Source organism: Desmodus rotundus, chromosome 7 (assembly GCF_022682495.2).
Source record: "Desmodus rotundus isolate HL8 chromosome 7, HLdesRot8A.1, whole genome shotgun sequence".
In the NCBI taxonomy this organism is placed as follows: Eukaryota; Metazoa; Chordata; class Mammalia; order Chiroptera; family Phyllostomidae; genus Desmodus; species Desmodus rotundus.
The window spans coordinates 76,360,440-76,379,520 of NC_071393.1; the positions used below are offsets into that span (position 1 = coordinate 76,360,440).

At 36.3% G+C, this 19,081-nt stretch overlaps 1 protein-coding gene across 4 annotated transcripts in view; it reads right to left on the reverse strand.

Annotated features, from left to right (window-relative positions):
• TTBK2 (tau tubulin kinase 2) overlaps positions 1–19,081 on the reverse strand; it is a 137,315-nt gene that overhangs the window by 102,959 nt on the left and 15,275 nt on the right. For 2 of the 4 annotated variants that reach the window (XM_045201300.3, XM_024567420.4), the window contains exons 2-3: positions 10,833–10,968; positions 6,968–7,115 (exon numbers count right to left, since the gene is read on the reverse strand). In XM_045201300.3, the coding sequence (XP_045057235.2) occupies positions 6,968–7,115; positions 10,833–10,901 (217 nt within the window). In that variant the 5' untranslated portion in view covers positions 10,902–10,968. Of the gene's footprint in view, positions 1–6,967; positions 7,116–10,832; positions 10,969–19,081 lie in introns of those variants that run through there. The other 2 variants (XM_053927760.2, XM_053927762.2) reach the window with 2 other exon arrangements.

Below are 19,081 nucleotides of genomic sequence, written 5' to 3' on the forward strand. Positions count from 1 at the left end.
GCAAGCAGCTTGTTTCCTCTCAGACCCCTCCTCCACATACAGAATCAAAACAGAACAACGTGAGTTGCCCCGCCCTGGTAAACACCTAAGGCTCCACCCCTTATTACATAACAGGCGCACATAGACCAAAAAAAAAGGCCCAAATGAAAGAACAGATCAAAGCTTCAGAAAAAATACAACTAAGTGATAAAGAGAGAGCCAACCTATCAGATGCACAGTTCAAAACACCAGTAATCAGGATGCTCACAGAACTGGTTGAATATGATCGCCAATTAGATGAAAGAATGAAGGCTATGCTAAGTGAAATAAAGGAAAATGTACAGGGAACCAACAGTGATGGGAAGGAAACCGGGACTGAAATCAACAGTATGGGCCAGAAGGAAGAAAGAAACATCCAACCAGAAAAGAATGAAGAAACAAGAATTCAAAAAAATGAGGAGAGGCTTAGGAACCTCCAGGACATCTTGAAACATTCCAACATCCGAATCATAGGGGTGTCAGGAGAAGAGGAAGACCAAGAAATTGAAAACTTCTTTGAAAAAATAACGGAGAACTTCCCCAATCTAGCAAAGGAAATAGAATTCCAGGAAGTCCAGTAAGCTCAGAAAATCCCAGAGAAGTTGGATCCAAGGAGGAATACACCAAGGCACATAATAATTATATTGGCCAAGATTAAAGAGAAGGCAAGAATCTTAAAAGCAGCAAGAGAAAAGGAGACAATTACCTACAAAGGAGTTCCCATAAGGCTATCAGGTGATTTCTCAAAAGAAACCTTGCAGGCAAGAAGGGGCTGGCAAGAAGTATTCCAAGTCATGAAAGGCAAGGACCTACATCCAAGATTACTCTATCCAGCAAAGCTATCATTTAGAATGGAAGGGCAGATCAAGTGCTTCCCAGGTAAGGTCAAGTTAAAGGAGTTCATTATCACCAATCCCTTATGATATGAAATGTTAAAGGGACTTATCTAAGAAAAAGAAGATCAAAAATATGAACAGTAAAATGACAACAAACTCACAGTTATTAACCACCGAACCTAAAACAAAAACAAACTAAGCAAACTACTAGAACAGAAACAGAAGCACAGAAATGGAGATCACATGGAGGGTTATCAGTGGGGGAGTGGGAAGGGGAGAGAGGGGGAAAAAGGTAGACAATAAGAAGCATAAATGGTAGGTGGAAGTTAGATAGGGGAGGTTAAGAATAGTATAGGAAATGTAGAAGCCAAAGAACTTGTATGTATGACCCATGGACATGAACTAAAGGGGGGGAATGTGGGTGGGAGGGGGTGTGCAGGGCGGAGGGGAATAAAGCAGGGAAAATGGAACAACTATAATAGCATAATCAATAAAATATATTTAAATAAAACAAACTACCTCTAATATATTCTCAAACCATTTCTTACGTGTGTGAGAATAAGTGGCTATGACTTTCTATGTTCCAAGAGATGAAATTTAATGGATTCACAAATTCATCAACAAAGCTCTCAAAGGCACAGTAATATCTGTCAAATTTTAATATATCTCCAAATACCCACCACCTGAAACCCTCAAATTCCCTAATTGTCTGATACTTCATAACTCTATAAATAAAGAATATTTTCATTTTTTTAAAAAAGGAGCCCTTAACTCTTAAGTAGAGATACATACTAAAGTATTTATAGATGGTATTTGTTTAGGATTACTTTTTAAGTACTCTAGCAAGGTAGGGGGAAATGTTAAAGGACTAGGATAGAGATGCAACAAGATTGGCCAAATACTGATACTTACTGACAATGAGTAGTAAATATACGAATGTTTATTATATAATTCATTTTTTGGTATATTTGAAATTTTTCATAATAAAAAATTAGGAGAAAAATAAAATTTATGATTTGCCTATCTCACTTGCAGGATTCTAAACATGTATCAAATTTTATTAAGAATGTAATGGAAATCTAACTTTTTAAAAAGTATTGATGGGAGAACCAAGATGGCGGCGTAGGTAGACACACTGAGCCTCCTCGCACAACCAGAACTGACAGAAAATCGAACGGCAGGGAAGTCCGACACCAAGTAGATAAAAAAGAAACATTCATCCAGACCGGTAGGAGGAGCGGAGAGGAGTCAAGTGGCCGTGGCGGGACCGAGATTGGCGGAGTGTGGGACAAACGGGGCAGGCAGTCTGACCACTAGCAGACCCTGAGACCCCACACTCGTGCACAGATAAACCGAGACCAACGGCGGGGAGCGAAGCAGACAGCATAACCTAGGGCTCTAGCACGGGGAAATAAAGCCTCAACCTCTGATTGAAAAAGCCCGTGGGGGTTGGGGCGGCAGCAGGAGAGACTCCCAGCCTCACAGGAGAGGTCATTGGAGAGACCCACAGGGGCCTAGAGTGTGCACAAGCCCACCCACTCGGTAACCAGCACCAGAGGGGCCCAATTTGATTGTGGGTAGTGGAGGGAGTGACTGAGATCTGGCAGAGAGGAGCGGGCACCTTTGCTCCCTTTCGGCCCCTCCGCCATGTACAGCATCACAGCACTGCAACCAGCGTTACCCCGCCCCAGTGAACACCTAAGGCTCCGCCCCTTAAAGTAACAGACAAGCCAAGACAAAAAAAAAAAAAAAAAGGCCCAAATGACAGAACTCTTCAAAGCTCCAGAAAAAATACAACTAAGCAAGGAAGAGGTAGCCAACCTATCGGATGCACACTTCAAAACACTGGTTATTAAGACGCTCAAAGAATTGGTTGAATTTGTTTGAAAACTAGATGAAACAATGAAGGCTATGCCAAGAGAAACAAAGGAAAATGCACAGGGAACCAATAGTGATGCGAAGGAAACTGGGACTTAAATCAACGGTGTGGACCAGAAGGAAGAAAGAAACATCCAACCAGAAAAGAATGAAGAAACCAGAATTCGGAAAAATGAGGAGAGGTTTAGGAACCTCCAGGACAGCTTGAAACGTTCCAACGTCCGAATTATAGGGGTGCCAGAAGGAGAAGAGGAAGAACAAAAAATTGAAAACTTATTTGAACAAATAATGAAGAACTTCCCCAGTCTGGCAAAGGAAATAGACTTCCAGGAAGTCCAGGAAGCTCAGAGTCCCAAAGAAGCTGGACCCAAGGAGGAACACACCAAGGCACATCATAATTACATTCGCCAAGATTAAGCAGAAGGAGAGAATCTTAGAAGCAGCAAGAGAAAAGAACACAGTTACCTACAAGGAGTTCCCATAAGACTGTCAGCTGATTTCTCCAAAGAGACCTTACAGGCAAGAAGGGGCTGGCAAGAAGTATTCCAAGTCATGAAAGGCAAGGACCTACATCCAAGATTGCTCTATCCAGCAAAGCTATCATTTAGGATGAAAGGGCAGATAAAGTGCTTCTCAGATAAGGTCAAGTTCAAGGAGTTCATCATCACCAAGCCATTATTATATGAAATGTTAAAGGGACTTACCTAAGAAAAAGAAGATCAAAAATAGGAACAGTAAAAAGGACAGCAAACTCACAGTTATAAACAACCACACCTAAAACCAAAACAAAAGAAAACTAAGCAAACTAGAACAGAAACAGAACCACAGAAATGGAGATCACATGGAGGGTTATCAATAGGGGATTCGGAGGGGGAGAGAGAGGGGAAAGGTACAGAGAATAAATAGCATAAATGACAGGTGGAAAATAGACAGGGGGAGGGTAAGAATAGTGTAGGAAATGTAGAAGCCAAAGAACTTATAAGTATGACCCATGGACATGAACTATAGGGGGGGAATGTGGGAGGGAGGGGGTGGGCAGGATGGAGTTGAGTGAAGGGGCGGAAATGGGACAACTGTAATAGCATAATCAATAAATATATCAAAAAAAAAGTATTGATGGTAGTAGGTTCCTGGGGTACTGCACAATTACTAGTGATCAGAGTTAAAATCGTAGGACAGAGTATTTTTTTCTTCTTATACTAGCAGCGCACATAAAATTGTATTTTTTTAAGTGCTATGGTGACATACAGCTCAAGAGATCATGAAAATGCAGAAGACAGATAGAAAATCACTATAAAACATTTATTTAAGATGGGACAGAAGAGAGAGTAAAGAATCTAACAGACTTTGGAGGCAATTAGCCTTCCCCTTTACACAAAGTTCGAAACAAATAAATTGAAAAGCAAAGGTTTGAAGGTAGGGTAATCACAAATGGAGAGAAGGAAGAAACACAAATAAATGGGTACATAAAATATATCTATGAACAATGATATTAATAAAAGGAAAAGATTAATAACTTTTATGGGTTTATTTACTAGAGACACTTTGGAGAATAAATAACTGAGTATAGGAGAAGCACTACCTAATGAGCCTATCAAGAAATGGTTTAGTTTTTATAAGTGACTAAAACATTCAAACACACCTCTAGTTTGATTCAATAGAGAATTGTAAGATACATCTAGAATAGTTCAGAGAACTTTGAAAAAGAGTAATCTGATGTGGTAGCATAGGGAAGGTCATTCAGAAGACAAGATCAGGTAGAATGCTAAGGCCTTCCTTCACACTTTAGGATCAATGAGAAAGGAACACACTGATGATGAAAGTTATGTATGACCTGAAGAAATCTAGAGCTATTAAGTACAGGAAAAACTGAGAGAAAATTGAGAACTGAGGGAATCCAGGAAAAGACATTATGAGAAGTTTGGAAAAGGGGATTGATTTATTAAAAGGAACAAAATTTAGAGTTTGGGCTAAACTGATCATAAAGTATCTTTTTATCTTATAAAGAAACAAATCCTTATGCCAGCTATCAAAAATTGAGTATTAACACAAAAGCAACCGATCCTATAAAGCACAGGTGGCAAACACAAGGCCTGCTGGCCAAATCCTGCCCTCCACCTTGTTTTATATGGCCCTGCACCTTGTTTCTACCCAGCGGGAGCACCGAGCTCTCGCTTAACTGTTAAGGAGTAGTTACATTTACACAGTCCTAAAATTACATTCAGCTCTTTGAAGGCAACTGCAAGGCTGATGTGGCCCCTGGTGAAAATGAGTTTGACATCCCTGCTATAAAGGGTTTGCCTCTGGTTTATATATATACACACACCTTTCCCTTAAATACTTAGCCTCTTTCTTGGGGTCCCCGAGTAAGAAGTAATTATGTCAACTGGAAGACAAAAGCAGTTTAAGCCCATAAAATTGTTCACAAAAGGGTCTGGATTCCAAAGCATGCTCAACAAAAAGAAGGTGTGAGGCATTTAAGTACACAGAAGGCATAAGTTAGGAAGCAAAGAACAGAAGGTCAAGGGCTGCCTCACCGAAATACACACCAGCAGATAAAAACCTATTAATTTTTGGAAAATGAAGGGTTCTGATGAATGGGATGTCATGTGGTTATAAGCAGACAGGAAAAACATTTTAGGTAATAGTATAAAATATAAAGGAGAAACTTAGCCTCCAAGGGTCTCTAACTCATCTATTAAAAGGTACTAAACTGGTCCTCAAGGTTTATCACTTAGAATCCTGAGTAAACCATGGTCGAAACAGTCCAGACAACCTACTGAAAGGGCTACAAAGCTGTATCCTGCCTCACCTGGAAGGGCCAAGCAGGACAAAGGCAGGTGAAGTTGTCCAAGACAAGTTGATGCTGATACACCCTCCATGCGCTTGGCTGAGAGTAAAGCAGATCACCTAGGATCTGTGACCTCAGGAAGAGGTAACTCCAGCTGCACTCATTTGTGGCTTCTATGTGACTGAGCTGAGAACAGCTCAAAAGAAATAGCGAAAAATGAGAAAAGGTGAGAAAAAGAGAATGCCATCTTTTTCCCTATTCTTCCCTCTCCAATTATCCATTTATTTTTTTTAGTAGTGACAATAGGTGCCTATCCACTGTCTTTCTGATTTCCCATGTTTCTGGAGAGCTAAGTTTGTGCTAAAAATAACTATTAAATCTATAACTTAATTAGCATCATGTTCCAATTAAATGAGCCAACTGGTAGAAAAACTTGGATAATCAGAGAGCTTAAGGCAAACGGCAAAATTAAAAGAATAGACATTGCCTGAATACATAATACATTATATTAACTGACTAAAATTCCAAACATCAGGAATTCACAAAGAGAACACATTTACCCGAAAGACTATACAGCCATGAATGTGAGGGTCTAGGCTACACAGTATTTTGTCCTTGCTATTTCTACCAACTACAGTTACTTCCACCAATTACAGCAACTTCCTTTGCTCTATATATAGTACTAAATTCTTTTAGATATTAATGAATGTCTCATAACAATATCAATCCTTCTAGAGCTTAACAAGATCACTTAATGTGCTAATCACTTTTATTTAATTTTGATTCAGATAAAACATTTAAATGTCATATCATATGTCATTAAACTGAAAATACAAAGATGAATACAAACTAGCAATATATTCAGGGTTGAAATCACTGAATTAATGTCAGAAAAAAAATTATTTATCCTTCTAGTAAAAAAGAAATAGGAACGCAAATAGTAAAACAGACTTCAAAAATAAAGACAGGGCCAGAGTTATTTTATGAAACTGAAGTTAATTCAACACATGACAAATAGTACTATTTCCATTCCATTCCGCGGTGTGATTTGAAGGCACTTTTATTCGTGTGATAAAAGCATGTTTAACACCCAAAGATACAAGTAGAAACAACTCAGAGTTATTTATGTTTGTTTGGCTTTTTTAAGGCTTATTTTACTATAACAGACTTATGAAAACACTTTCTAAAACAGAATGTTTAAGGTAATTCACTCTCTCTCATCCTTACTTACCATGAAAATGAACTTTCAAAGTCCAATTATTCTACATAATGAATATTTCTACTATCACTAGCTAGTGATAAAATTTCTAAGAAAAAAGTACTCAGCGTGTTTATTCCAATCTGGCACCAGAATATTCAGTGAATTAGTTAAAGGATTTAACTTAGGTTCAGAAAGATAACAAGAAATTATAAATTGTTTGGTATATCATACAAAGCAACTTACCTTGTAGTTTTTTCAATACAGCAACCTCCATTTTCAGAACTTGTTTTGGTTGCTGAGCTGATTCCACCTTCAGTGCAACATTTTCCCGGGTAAGCATGTCCAAGGCATCGTAAATTTCTCCAAAGCCCCCACCCCCAATCTTCCTCAACTGTACAGGAAATAAGAACACACACAAAATTACTAGAAGATTCTAAATGGAAACTAATTAGTCTTTGATATTTAGAAAATTTATTATAATTTTGCTATTTCTATTTTATGATAAGCACTAACTACAAAGCTCTCACCTAAATAATACTCGTTCCTGACTTACATAAAAGACTACCAATTGTTGGAATCTCTCTGCACCAGTCCATGATAATAACATGGTCCTTTACTTATACTTACTCAAGTAAATTTTCAAATCCTACTGATTTGGCCAATCAGTAAAATACTACCATAAAAATAAAATTTTTATTTCTAAAGGAAGAATCTTCTTTTTCTAGTCTGTTGATAGATTAAGAAAACCATTAAAGTAGCTTGGCTTGACCTGCTAATGGAAGGAAACTTTGGTTTCCAAGACTAGGCAAAAAAGCCATCAAAAGACTGTTGGGATCATGTTAAAAGAAATCAGGAGACAAGTTGAGGAGTGTCCCCTTAGCTAAATGAGACGATTTGGGCATCAATAAGGATAATAACTACAATGAACTAGAACACATTAAATTTGTTTAAATCCATGATTCTTAATTATATTTTTAAAAATCTCATTGGTCATTTTCAGACGACTCTAGGGAACCAATTCATTATATATATTTTTATCCCCACCCAAGGACATGCTTATTGATTTCTTTTTTTTTTAAGAAGAGGGGAAAGGAAGAAGAGAGGGGGAGAGAAACATCCATCAGTCAGCTGCCTCTCACCCACTCCCTGGCCAGTGACCAAATTTGCAACCTAGGCATGTGCCCTGACCGAGAATCGAACCAACTACCTTTCAGTTTATGGGACCATCAATGCTCCAACTAACTGAGACACACCAGCCTGGGCCCAATTCATTATTTTGAAAATTTGTAAGTTAATAAAAAGAATCAAGCATTTATTCTGTTTTCCTAATCAAATTGTATCTCAAGTAATCAAAGAGTTGATGATGAGAAATTTTTATCTTCATACACTTTATAAATGTACTTTAATAAATGAAAGAATGCTAGAATATCACCAATCTGCAATTCCTAATGAACTGACAGACCTAGACAATGATGATCCATTGTACTATCACCACAAAAATGATGGGCAATCATTTGACATTATGTGCCTCCCATTTAAAGTTTACAATACCTTTTCTGAAAAACCGCCACCTCAGATTAGATCTGATCTCAGATTTAATCAAGCCTCTATATACAATTAACAATTTACATAAACCACATGACAGAGAAACATGTTAACACCACATGGAAGCAGTCAGATAAATCCAAACCATGGGCAACTGTACAGGCAAATGGCCTCATTTCTCCAACTAATACACTGTAAGTAAAAAGAAAAAACCCTAAAAATTAAAAAACTTAAGTGATATATCACCAATTGCAATATCCAGACATTTTTTAATTTGATTCAAATCATTAAAAAAATTTTCTGATATATCATCTTGGGCAAGGGAAACAAAAAACAAAATAAACAAATGGGACTATATCAAACTAAAAAGTTTTTGGACAAAAGGAAAACCATCAACAAAATGAAAAGAAAACCCATTGAATGGGAGAACACAGATATATTCACTGATATATCTGATAAGGGATTAATATCCAAAATTAATTAAGAATTTGTAAAACTCAACACCAAAAAAAACCCCAATCCAATTAAAATGAGCAAAGGACCTGCCTGAATAGACACTTCTCCTGAAAGGGCTTACAGATGACCAATACACATATGAAAAGTGCTCAACATCATTAATTATCAGAGAGATGCAAATTAAAACCACAATGAGATACCACCTCGAACCTGTTAGAAAGGCTATCATCAATAAATCAACAAACAACAAGTGTTGTGAAGGATGTGGAAAAAAGGGAACCCTCGTGCATTGTAAGTCAGAACACAGACTGGTGCGGCCACTGTTTAAAGCAGTTTGGAGTGACCTCAAACAAATTAAAAATTGAACTGCCATAAGACCCAGGAATACCACTTTTAGAAATATATCTAAAGAAACCTGAAACACTAATTTGAAAGAATATATGCACCCCTATGTTCATAACAACATTATTTACAATAGCCAAGATCTGGAATAGCCCAAGTGTTCATCAGTAAATGAATGGATAAAAAAGCTATGGTACATTTACATAATGGAATACTACTCGGAAGTAAAAATGAAGGAAATCTTCCCTTTGCAACAGCATGGATGGATCTGGAGAGCATTATGCTAAGTGAAATAAGCCAGTCACAGAAAAACAAGTACCATATGATTTCACTCATGTAGAATCTAATGAACAAAATAAACAAACAAAATGGAAACGCTTACAGATACAGAGAACAGACTGACAGCTGTCAGAGGGGAGGAGTGGTGCAGGGCTGAGTGGAAAAGGTGAAGGAATTAAGCAAAACAAACAAAAAAACCCTCATAGACGCAAACAACAGCATGGTGATTATCAGAGGGGAAGAGGGCTACGGGCAGGTAGAAGAGGTTAAGGGGGAATAAATGGTGATGGAAGGAGACTTGACTTGGGATGATGAATGCATAACACAATATACAGATGATGTATTATAGAATTGTACACCTGAAACCTATATAATTTTACCATGCAGTGTCAGCCTAAAATAGTCAATTTAAAACAATAATAATTTACAAAACAATCAAGGCATCACAGACTGGTGTGGCTTAGTTGGTTGGGCATTAACCTGCAAAGCAAGGGTTGCTGATTTGATTCCCAGTCAGGGGCACATGCCTGGGTTGTGGGTTAGGTCCCTGGTTGGGGTGCATATGAGAAGCAACACACTGATGTTTTTCTCTCACATTGATGTTGCTCTCCCTCCCTCTCTCTCTACCTTGCCCTCTCTCTAAATAAAATCTTAAAAAAAAAAGCAATCGAGAATGTGAAAGCTGGAAAGATACCTAATGATACTAAGAAATTATTCCTTTTTTAGGTATAATGATAATATTATGATTATGTCTTAAAAAGAAACTTTACATTTTAGAGATATATACTGGGCCCTGGCCCAGTAGCTCAGTTGGTTAGAGCACTGTCCCAATAGGCCACGGTTGTAGGTTTGATCCCCAGTCAGGGAGCACACAGGAATCAAATAAGGAATGCATAAATAAGTGGAACAACAAATCGATGTCTGTCTGTCTATCTGTCTGTCTCTCTCTCTCTCAAATCAATAAGAGATACATACTGAAGTACATACAGAAAAAATGCTAAGGTAAAAGATATGCTTAAAATAATTTTGAGAGGGAGGTTAAAAAGATAAAACAAGATTGACCATAAACTGATGGCCGTTTAAGCTGCAGCATGAGTACATGGCAGGCTCACTATATCGATGTCACTATTTTTATGTACACTTACAATTTTCCTTAATAAAAGGTTTAAAAAGAAAAAGCAGTTCATTGTACTATATTTTTTAAAATTTGTTCTTTCCCTAAGTGTACTTTTATTTACATTACTCAGTATTAGGTATTAGAGGTTAGAAAAATTTACTATTATATAAAGCAAGAGTAAGAATTAAAGCATAAACCAAATTTAATCATAGGTAAAAAAAACAAAACAAAACCCTGAAAATAACTGCTTTACCATGCAATATATGTATTATTCTGTAATGAAATGCTATTTTTTTTATCAAAACACTGATAATTACCCCCCAAATGTGCTCTCTCTCCTTCTCCCCAACCTCTGAAATGTACACTCACCACTTTCCATCTTTCTTTGACCAGAATTCCAACACTGAGAATATCCGGCTGCTCTCCTCCTCCACTCATTGCAATTCACTGATATGATAGAAAAGCTACACAAGCATCCAGCTCCCAAGGGTGGTTTCCATTTAACCTAGAACAAAGGAAACAGCCACAGCATATCAGGGCTACCTAATTAATACAAACATTCCAGCACCAAGTAGCATTACTAATCCTGTACACTAATTAGGCTACTTTGTTGGAAAGGAGGGGGGACCCACAAACTCAGTTCCAAAAGCTGTTTAGTGCATATTTTTAAAAAGTACTTACCTTTCCATTACAGATACCCAATGAAATAGCTAGACATTACAAAACATTACATTATAACACATATAATTTACAATACCTAAGATTGCTAACCTATAGGGAAAGCATGGTGTCAACAGAAGTCGACCCAGACAGACCACTAGCCTGAGTACAACATACTGCTAAAGAAAAAGATATGGTACCTAATTTACAATATCTTATAATTTAATAGGGTTTAAAGCAGAGTTTATAATCATCAGAACTAATGAAATTTTAAAAGGTTACATAGTACACTTAAAATGCATAGGAAATAAACATGAACCATAGAACAGGGCTATTGATCAAACCCAAACAATGGTTTTGTAAGAAAAAGAGAACAACATAAACAGCCAGCCTACAGAAAATTAAGATACAGAAGAAAAATATGGCATAAAGGAGATAAAAACTGTGACCTAATATTATGGAATAAACTAACATAAGAAACAGAAGCTTTAAAACAATTTTAATTCAACAATAAAAAAATTAATAAAGAAAATTATTTTAAATAAAGAAAAAAGGCAACATAAATCATAAGTGGAAAACCTCTTAACTGAGAGAGCTAGGCAACAGGAAGACACAAAAGGAAACCTGAGTGAACTCATAAAAGAATCAAAAATGAAGGCTCAACTAGAAGAGACATAACAAAGACACCACACAAATAGTGGGGGGGGGGGGAGGGAAAGAAAGGAGAAAAATGAAAAAACATTTTTAAAAAATTTAAACATTAAAAGTGATTTTAAAAGGCAAAGTAAATACAAAATACATATTATAGAAGGCCCAAAAATAGAAAATCAAAGCTAGAAATTAGAACAAATATTAGCCACTGTAATTCAAGAAAATTTTCTAGAAATAAAAAAGGCTAAATATGCATGTCGAAATGTGCTATACCATGTACCTCAGAAAACAACTCAGGAGTTCAACACCAAGACACAGCCTAATAAAACTAGATTTTAGAGGGAGGAAAAAATTCACTAGGTATAATGCAGAAAGTACTAATTACTTATAACAGAAAGAAAATCAGACTGACAACAGACACTGGCACACACAGCTTACATTAGTAGACAATGGTATATATATATATATAAATATTTATATAATATAAATATTTATATATATACCATTTATATAATATTTATAAATATATATATAAATATTTAATATATATATTTAAATACCCAAGAAAATAAAATGTGAGCCTAGGATGCTCTATCTGGCCAAACTGACCTTCAAGACTAAATGAAATAAGCAGTTATGAACACACGGAACTCAAAGAATACTGTTCCCAGGAAATGCCCCTAGGAATCAACTACATAACAAGTATCAGACAATCAAGAAATTATGGTAGAAGATTTGGCATGAGGATTGGCCAAAAGCCATGATAACCCAGTAGCAATGAGCATCCCTGCTTCTAGATTGTAGACTCTAAACATCATTTCCCACTAAAACAAATCAGGGCTTCTCAAAGAAATGGCTTAATCCAAGTCTGGCACAGGAAACTGTATACAAACTAAATATAGGACATCTTGTCAAATGAGAAAGTAAAAATGTTAACAACACTACTACAGGCAACTCAGAAGAAAATCAGAGACAACTAACAGAATTCTCACTTGCCAAGTATGAAACAATTTCAGCATATATAAGAAAGGTAAGTGCAATGATTGGAAAACATCAAAAATATAAATGTCCATTAAGTTCATAATGACACTCAAAAAAAATTCCTCTTTGGTCAATTTTGAAGGTTGCTAGGGAATAACTATTCTGAAAATTGGAAAATAGGTAGAAATAATCAAGCATTTATCCTGTCTTTCTGATATGAACAGTATTTCTGGAAAAACCAAAGAGATGATGAGGGCAGCTTATTTAATTGTGGCTAATAAATGCATAAGAAATGATCAAATTAAAAATCACCTAGAATTAAGAATTCCAATCCCTGATTAAATAATGAATCTAGGCAACAACCATCAACCACAGCTAAAATCATAAGGTAAATAAGGTAGTTGGGTATCTTTAATACAAAAGGATCAAGTCGAACCCATTGATCAGTATTAACATCACTAAAAAGCAGGACAATGGAACATAAGTGCTTCCTGATATGATGCAACAAAATTTTCCCAGTACCACCTATAAAGTACCCTGCCAAAAGAAGAAAAAAAAGAAGAGCCTAACTCTAATCAAACATCTAGATTTAATCATCAGGACAGAAAAATAAGGGAACTACGAGTACATGTTAAATGTCAACATAAGGATATGAGCTAAATCCATAATGCTGGATATCCTAAAGCAGTGGTCCGCATGTCTGTGGATGGGGGTGATGAGGAAGGGAGGTGCAGAGGAGACAGGAGCTTCCTTCGAAGCCAGTTCTTAACAGGCCTCAGAGCAATACCGTGGCCCAGGGATTGGGAACCCCGGTCCTAAAGGACAGGAAGTCCCAGTTTCTCCAACAAATGGCATAGAAAATAAAAGAGCTTATATTACACATCACAAGAAACAAGATATATAACAACCTATGGCAACACCTAGACAGAAAGAGAAAAATGTTTTTAAAGTACTGAAAGTAAAAAGCACTGTCAGCCCAGAATTCTGTATTGAGGGATAATCCCTGAAGGACATCCTCAAATAAAGAAAAATCAAGATTACTTGTTCTCAACAGAGCTTCTGGGAAAGAATTACCAAATAAATTTATTTTGAGAAAAGGGTACAAAGGGAAATTTAGAATGACAGGAATGAAGAAGAGCAACAGAAACTTACATAAATATTACAGACTAATCTCCTCTTACATTCTTCAAAATATGCTTCCCAATTAAGAGCAAAAATTATAACAATGCCTGAAAGGATTTTTGATGTACATGGATATAACTCATAAGACTACTACAACATAAAGGTGGAATGTTAAAGAGACCTATATCATAGTAATTAAGTTTTTGCATTCCCCTTGGCATGGTAATATAATAATTCTAGTAGACAATGAAAAATTAGTTAGGTATTTTGTTAACCCTCCATCAACCACTTAAAATACAACTATTCAATAAGACATAGTGAAAAGCAAAAATAGATGAGGTCAAGTAGAACACCAAAACATGTTAAAATAATCCAAAAGAAGGTAGGAATGGAGAAATAGAAGAATAAAAACAGAGGGCATAAATATAAAACAAATAATAAAATGTTTGACCTAAATCCAAATATGTCTGTAATCACTTTATTAATGGCTTACGAAACTAAAAATAAAGAAATTGGACAGATAAATGCAGAAAAATGAAACCAGACTACCGTCTTACACCACACCTAAGAATAAATTCAAAATGAATTAAAACTTAAATGTTGGACCTGAAACCATAAAAATCATAAAAGAAAACACAGGCAGTAAAATCTAAGACATTGCTCACAGGAATATTTTACCTGATATATCTCCCTAGACAAGGGAAACAAAACAAAAAATAAACAAATTAGGACTACATCAAACTACCAAGTTTTTGCACAGCAAAGGAAATCATCAACAAAAGAAAAACACAATCCACAGAATGGGAGAACATATTCTCCAATACACTGATAAGGGGTTAACATCCAAAATTTATAAAGAACTTATAAAACTCAACACCAAAAAAAATACCCCAATTAAAGATATAGTGTGCTCATGGATTGGAGAGCTTAATATTGTTAAGATGTCTATTCTACCTAAAGCAATCTACAGATTCAATGCAGACCCTATCAAAATACCAATGATATTTTTCACAGTACTAGAATATTCCTAAAATTTATATGAAAACACAAAAGACCCCAAATAGCCAAAGCAATCTGGAGAAAGAAGAACAAAGTTGAAGGTATCATACTCCCAGATTTCAAACTGCACTACAAAGCTATAGTAATCAAAACAGTATAGTACTTGAACAAAAACAGAAACATAGATCAACCAAATAGAAATCCCAGAAATTAATCCACAGTTATATGGCCAATTACTCCATGACAAAGGAAGCAGGAATATTTGTAGACAATGGGGAAAAGATAGTCTCTTCAATAAATGGTGTCAAGGAAACTGGAGAGATACATGGGGGGAAAAAAAAGGAAAAGCTAGATCACCTTCTTACACAATATACAAAAATAAATTCAAAATGGATTAAAAACTTAAATGTAAAACCTGAAACATAAAACTCCTACAAGAAAACATAGGAAGTAAAATCTATGATATCAGTCATAGCAATACATTTTTGGATGACTCCTTGGCAAGAACTACAAAAGCAAAAATAAACCAATGGAACTATATCAAACTAAAAAACTTTTGCACAACAAAGGAAGCCATCAACAACATGAAAACACAACCTACTGAATGGAAGAATATATGAGGTATCTGTAAATGATATATCCCACAAGGGATTCATATCCAAAATATATAAAAAGCACATACAACTCAGCATCAAAAAAACAAACATTTGATTAAAAGATGGGCAGAGGACCTGAATAGACATTTCTCCAAAGACATACAGATGGCCAACAGACACAAGATGTTTAATATCACTAATCTCAAGAAAATGCAAAATAAACCACAAAGAGATATTATTTCATACCTGCCAAATGGCTACTGTCAAAAAGACAAGAAATTACAAGTGTTTTCAAGAAAAGGGAAACATCATGCGCTATTGGTGAGGTTTACTGGTGCAGCCACTATGGAAACCAGTATGGTTAAAAATGGAACTACCATATGACTCAGTGATTCCACCTTTGGACATTTATCCCAAGAAAACAAAAAAACTGATTAAAAAAGATATATGCATCCCTATGTTCAGTGCAGCACTATATATAATAGCCAAGATACAGAAGCAACAGATAGATGAATGGATAAAGAAGATGTGAGGTGTAAGTGTGTATTCTTTTTATGGCTGAGTAATCTTCTTTTACATATATAAAATATTCCATTATAATATATAATAAATACTACTCAAATATATGTAATGGAATGTTACTAAAATAATATATAATGGAATATTACTAAGCCATAAAAAGAATGAAATCTTGCCATTTCCAACAACATGAATGGGCCTAGAGAGTATTACACTAAGTTAAGTAAGTCTGACCAAGGAAGACAAATAATATGCTATTTCACTTATATGTGGAATATAAAAAAAGAAACAAAACAAAAACAGACTCATGGACACAGAGAACAAACTGATGGTTGCCAGAGAGAAAGGTGTTAAGGAAGGGCGAAAAAAAAAAAAATGAAGGGTATTCAGAAGTACAAAGTTCTAGTTATAAAATAAGTAAGTCACCAAAACACAATGCACAGCAAAGGGCATATCAGCAGTGACACTGCAGTAACTGTACAATAACAAATGGCTACTGAACTTACGGTGACCACTGCGTAAGGTATACAGATGATGAGCCCCTGTGTTGTACACTGGAAACTAATATGTTGTGTGGCAACTTTAATAAAAAATGAGTAAGCCCCTGGCTGGATACCTCAGCTGGTTAGAGCATCATCCCGATATGCCAAGGTTGTGGGGGTTCAATCCCTGAACACAGGGCACATGCAAATAGCAATGAAAACATAAATAAGTGGAACAACAAATCAATGTCTGTCTGTCTCTCTCTCTCTCTCAAATCAATTAAAAATAAAGGCCCTTGGCTGGGTAGCTCAGTCAGTGATCGCCATATACCAAGGTTACAGGTTCCATACAAGAATTAACCAATTAATGAATAAATAAGTGGAAGAACAAATCAACGTTCATTCTCTCCCCGTCCTCCTCCCCCTCTTTCTCTAAAAATGATCAATTTAAGAAATTAAAATCAATAAAAAAATGGATAAATAAAAATGGCCTAAACACACCACTGAAGAGACAGATTATCAAGATGAATATGATTTCTACAATAAGTTCACTTCAAAATTAATGATATATGTAGGGTAAAAGCAAAGGGATTCCCATACTGCTCTAGTTCTCTTTACTCTCTAAACAGTAGTTTAACCCTGACACATCTACATGCATCCACAAAATGCTGGGGACATTTTTATAGCCTGGAAGAACAAATTAATTTACAGTTAATTTTACTTTAAAGCAGACCAAATATGACTTCATATTAAGGCAGCATTAGGAAATATATGGAAAATATCAGTAACTTTAAACTCATCCAAATATAATTTATCATTTTCCAGAATTTCCAGCACAGGGCTTCCTGAAGAGAGCCATTGTTCAGTTACAATTCAGTGTGGGTATCGAAGTGAAATTTAGAAGTTATCTATTTGGTATTTAACTCTTTACTAAATCTTTAAATTTTTGTCTCAGTATATATTGAGACAAAAATTTTCACTATAGAAGCTGTCTATCCCAAGTGACAGGTCAAAATATAATACGTACAATGGAGTGTTATCCAATCTTAAAAAGAAAGGAAATTCTCACACATGCTACAACATAAATGAACTTTGATGATACTGTGCTAAATGAAATAAGGCAGTCACAAAAAGTATTGTAAAATATATGATTTCATTTATAATAGGGACCTAGATTAGACAGATTCTTAGAGACAGAAAGCAGTTTCTGTCTCATGGTTGCCAGGGACTGCAAGGAGGGGGTAACAGTGTTTAATTTAAGGATTCATATGTACAGCGTTTCACTGTGGGAAGATGGAAAGAGTTCTGGAGATGGATGGTGGTGATGGCTGCACAACAGTGTAAATGTACTTAATGCCACTAAATTATACCCTTAAAAATGGTAAATATGTATATTTTAACAAAGTAAAAGAAGTTTAAATTTTAAATAAAACTACTAGGTACCCCTCAGATATAAGTACAATATCAAATAATTGTCACTGTCTCTATTTATTTTTACTTTTCTTAAGGAAACAAATCCATTTTATTTACTTTTCATTAATTTTTAGTCCTTGAGGGGAACAGCATTACACAGATTCTGTGTCCAATGGCCTTACTAGCAAGAAGGTTGCTTTGGGATTTAACATGAAACATGCCACTGTTACTATGTGCACGAGTTACCTTTCCCCAGATTACTCTGGTTTTGTGCCACCAGGAGTTGCTGTGTTTTTCTTTGCTTTGTACAGATAAGCACATCTCTTGGCATAGAAAGAGTTCAGTTTCTTCTTGAGCATACACATCTTCAATTTTAAGAAGAGCTGTGTGCTCCCTCTGGTTCCAGAGACCCCGCTTACAGCCAGCAAAAATGGCCTTGGACCACAGCCTTCCAGACACTCGGTATTTGTCGTTATACAAGTCCTGTTCCCAGCAGGCCAACACAGGTTCCAAGATCTACCTCATTTGAAACTACCAGTGAAAAGATCATGGAACAAAGTGGCATCTTAGGCAGAATCCTTCAGAACACTGAGATAAATACAAGAATACGCCTATTCCGATTAGGAAATGAACCCTAGGGGAAAAGCGCAGAATCCCTTCAGCTACCAAGGTATACTAGACTGCTTCTAAAATGGCTCCCCATGAACCCCATCTTGTGCTATTGATCCTCTCCCCTTGGGCGTGGGTGATCTAGTGGCTTGCCTCTAATGAACAGAGAATACAGCAAAACTAATAGGATGCCACCTCCCAGAGGTTTTAGGGAAGACTGCGGCATCTACCTTCTGCACAGTCTCTCTCACTCTTCCTACTTGCTTGCACTGATGAAGCGAGCTGCCCAGGAAAGGCCCACATGGCAAAGAAGTGAAGGCAGCCTTTGCTGGCAGTGCTGATTCCACTTTTAATAGGCATTGTATCAACATCTAGCAGGGAATCCAAGCCCTGAGTCCAACCGCCCACAAGGAGTGAGCTTGGAAACGGATCCTTCTCCAGTTGAGCCTTGTGCTAACTACCGTGTACCTGGATCGCAGCCTGTCACCAACCCTGAAACAGACTGCCTAGATGAGTCACACCCAAAATCCTGACGCACACACTGTGAAATCAAGAAATGCTGTTTTAAAACACAAGTTTTAGGTAA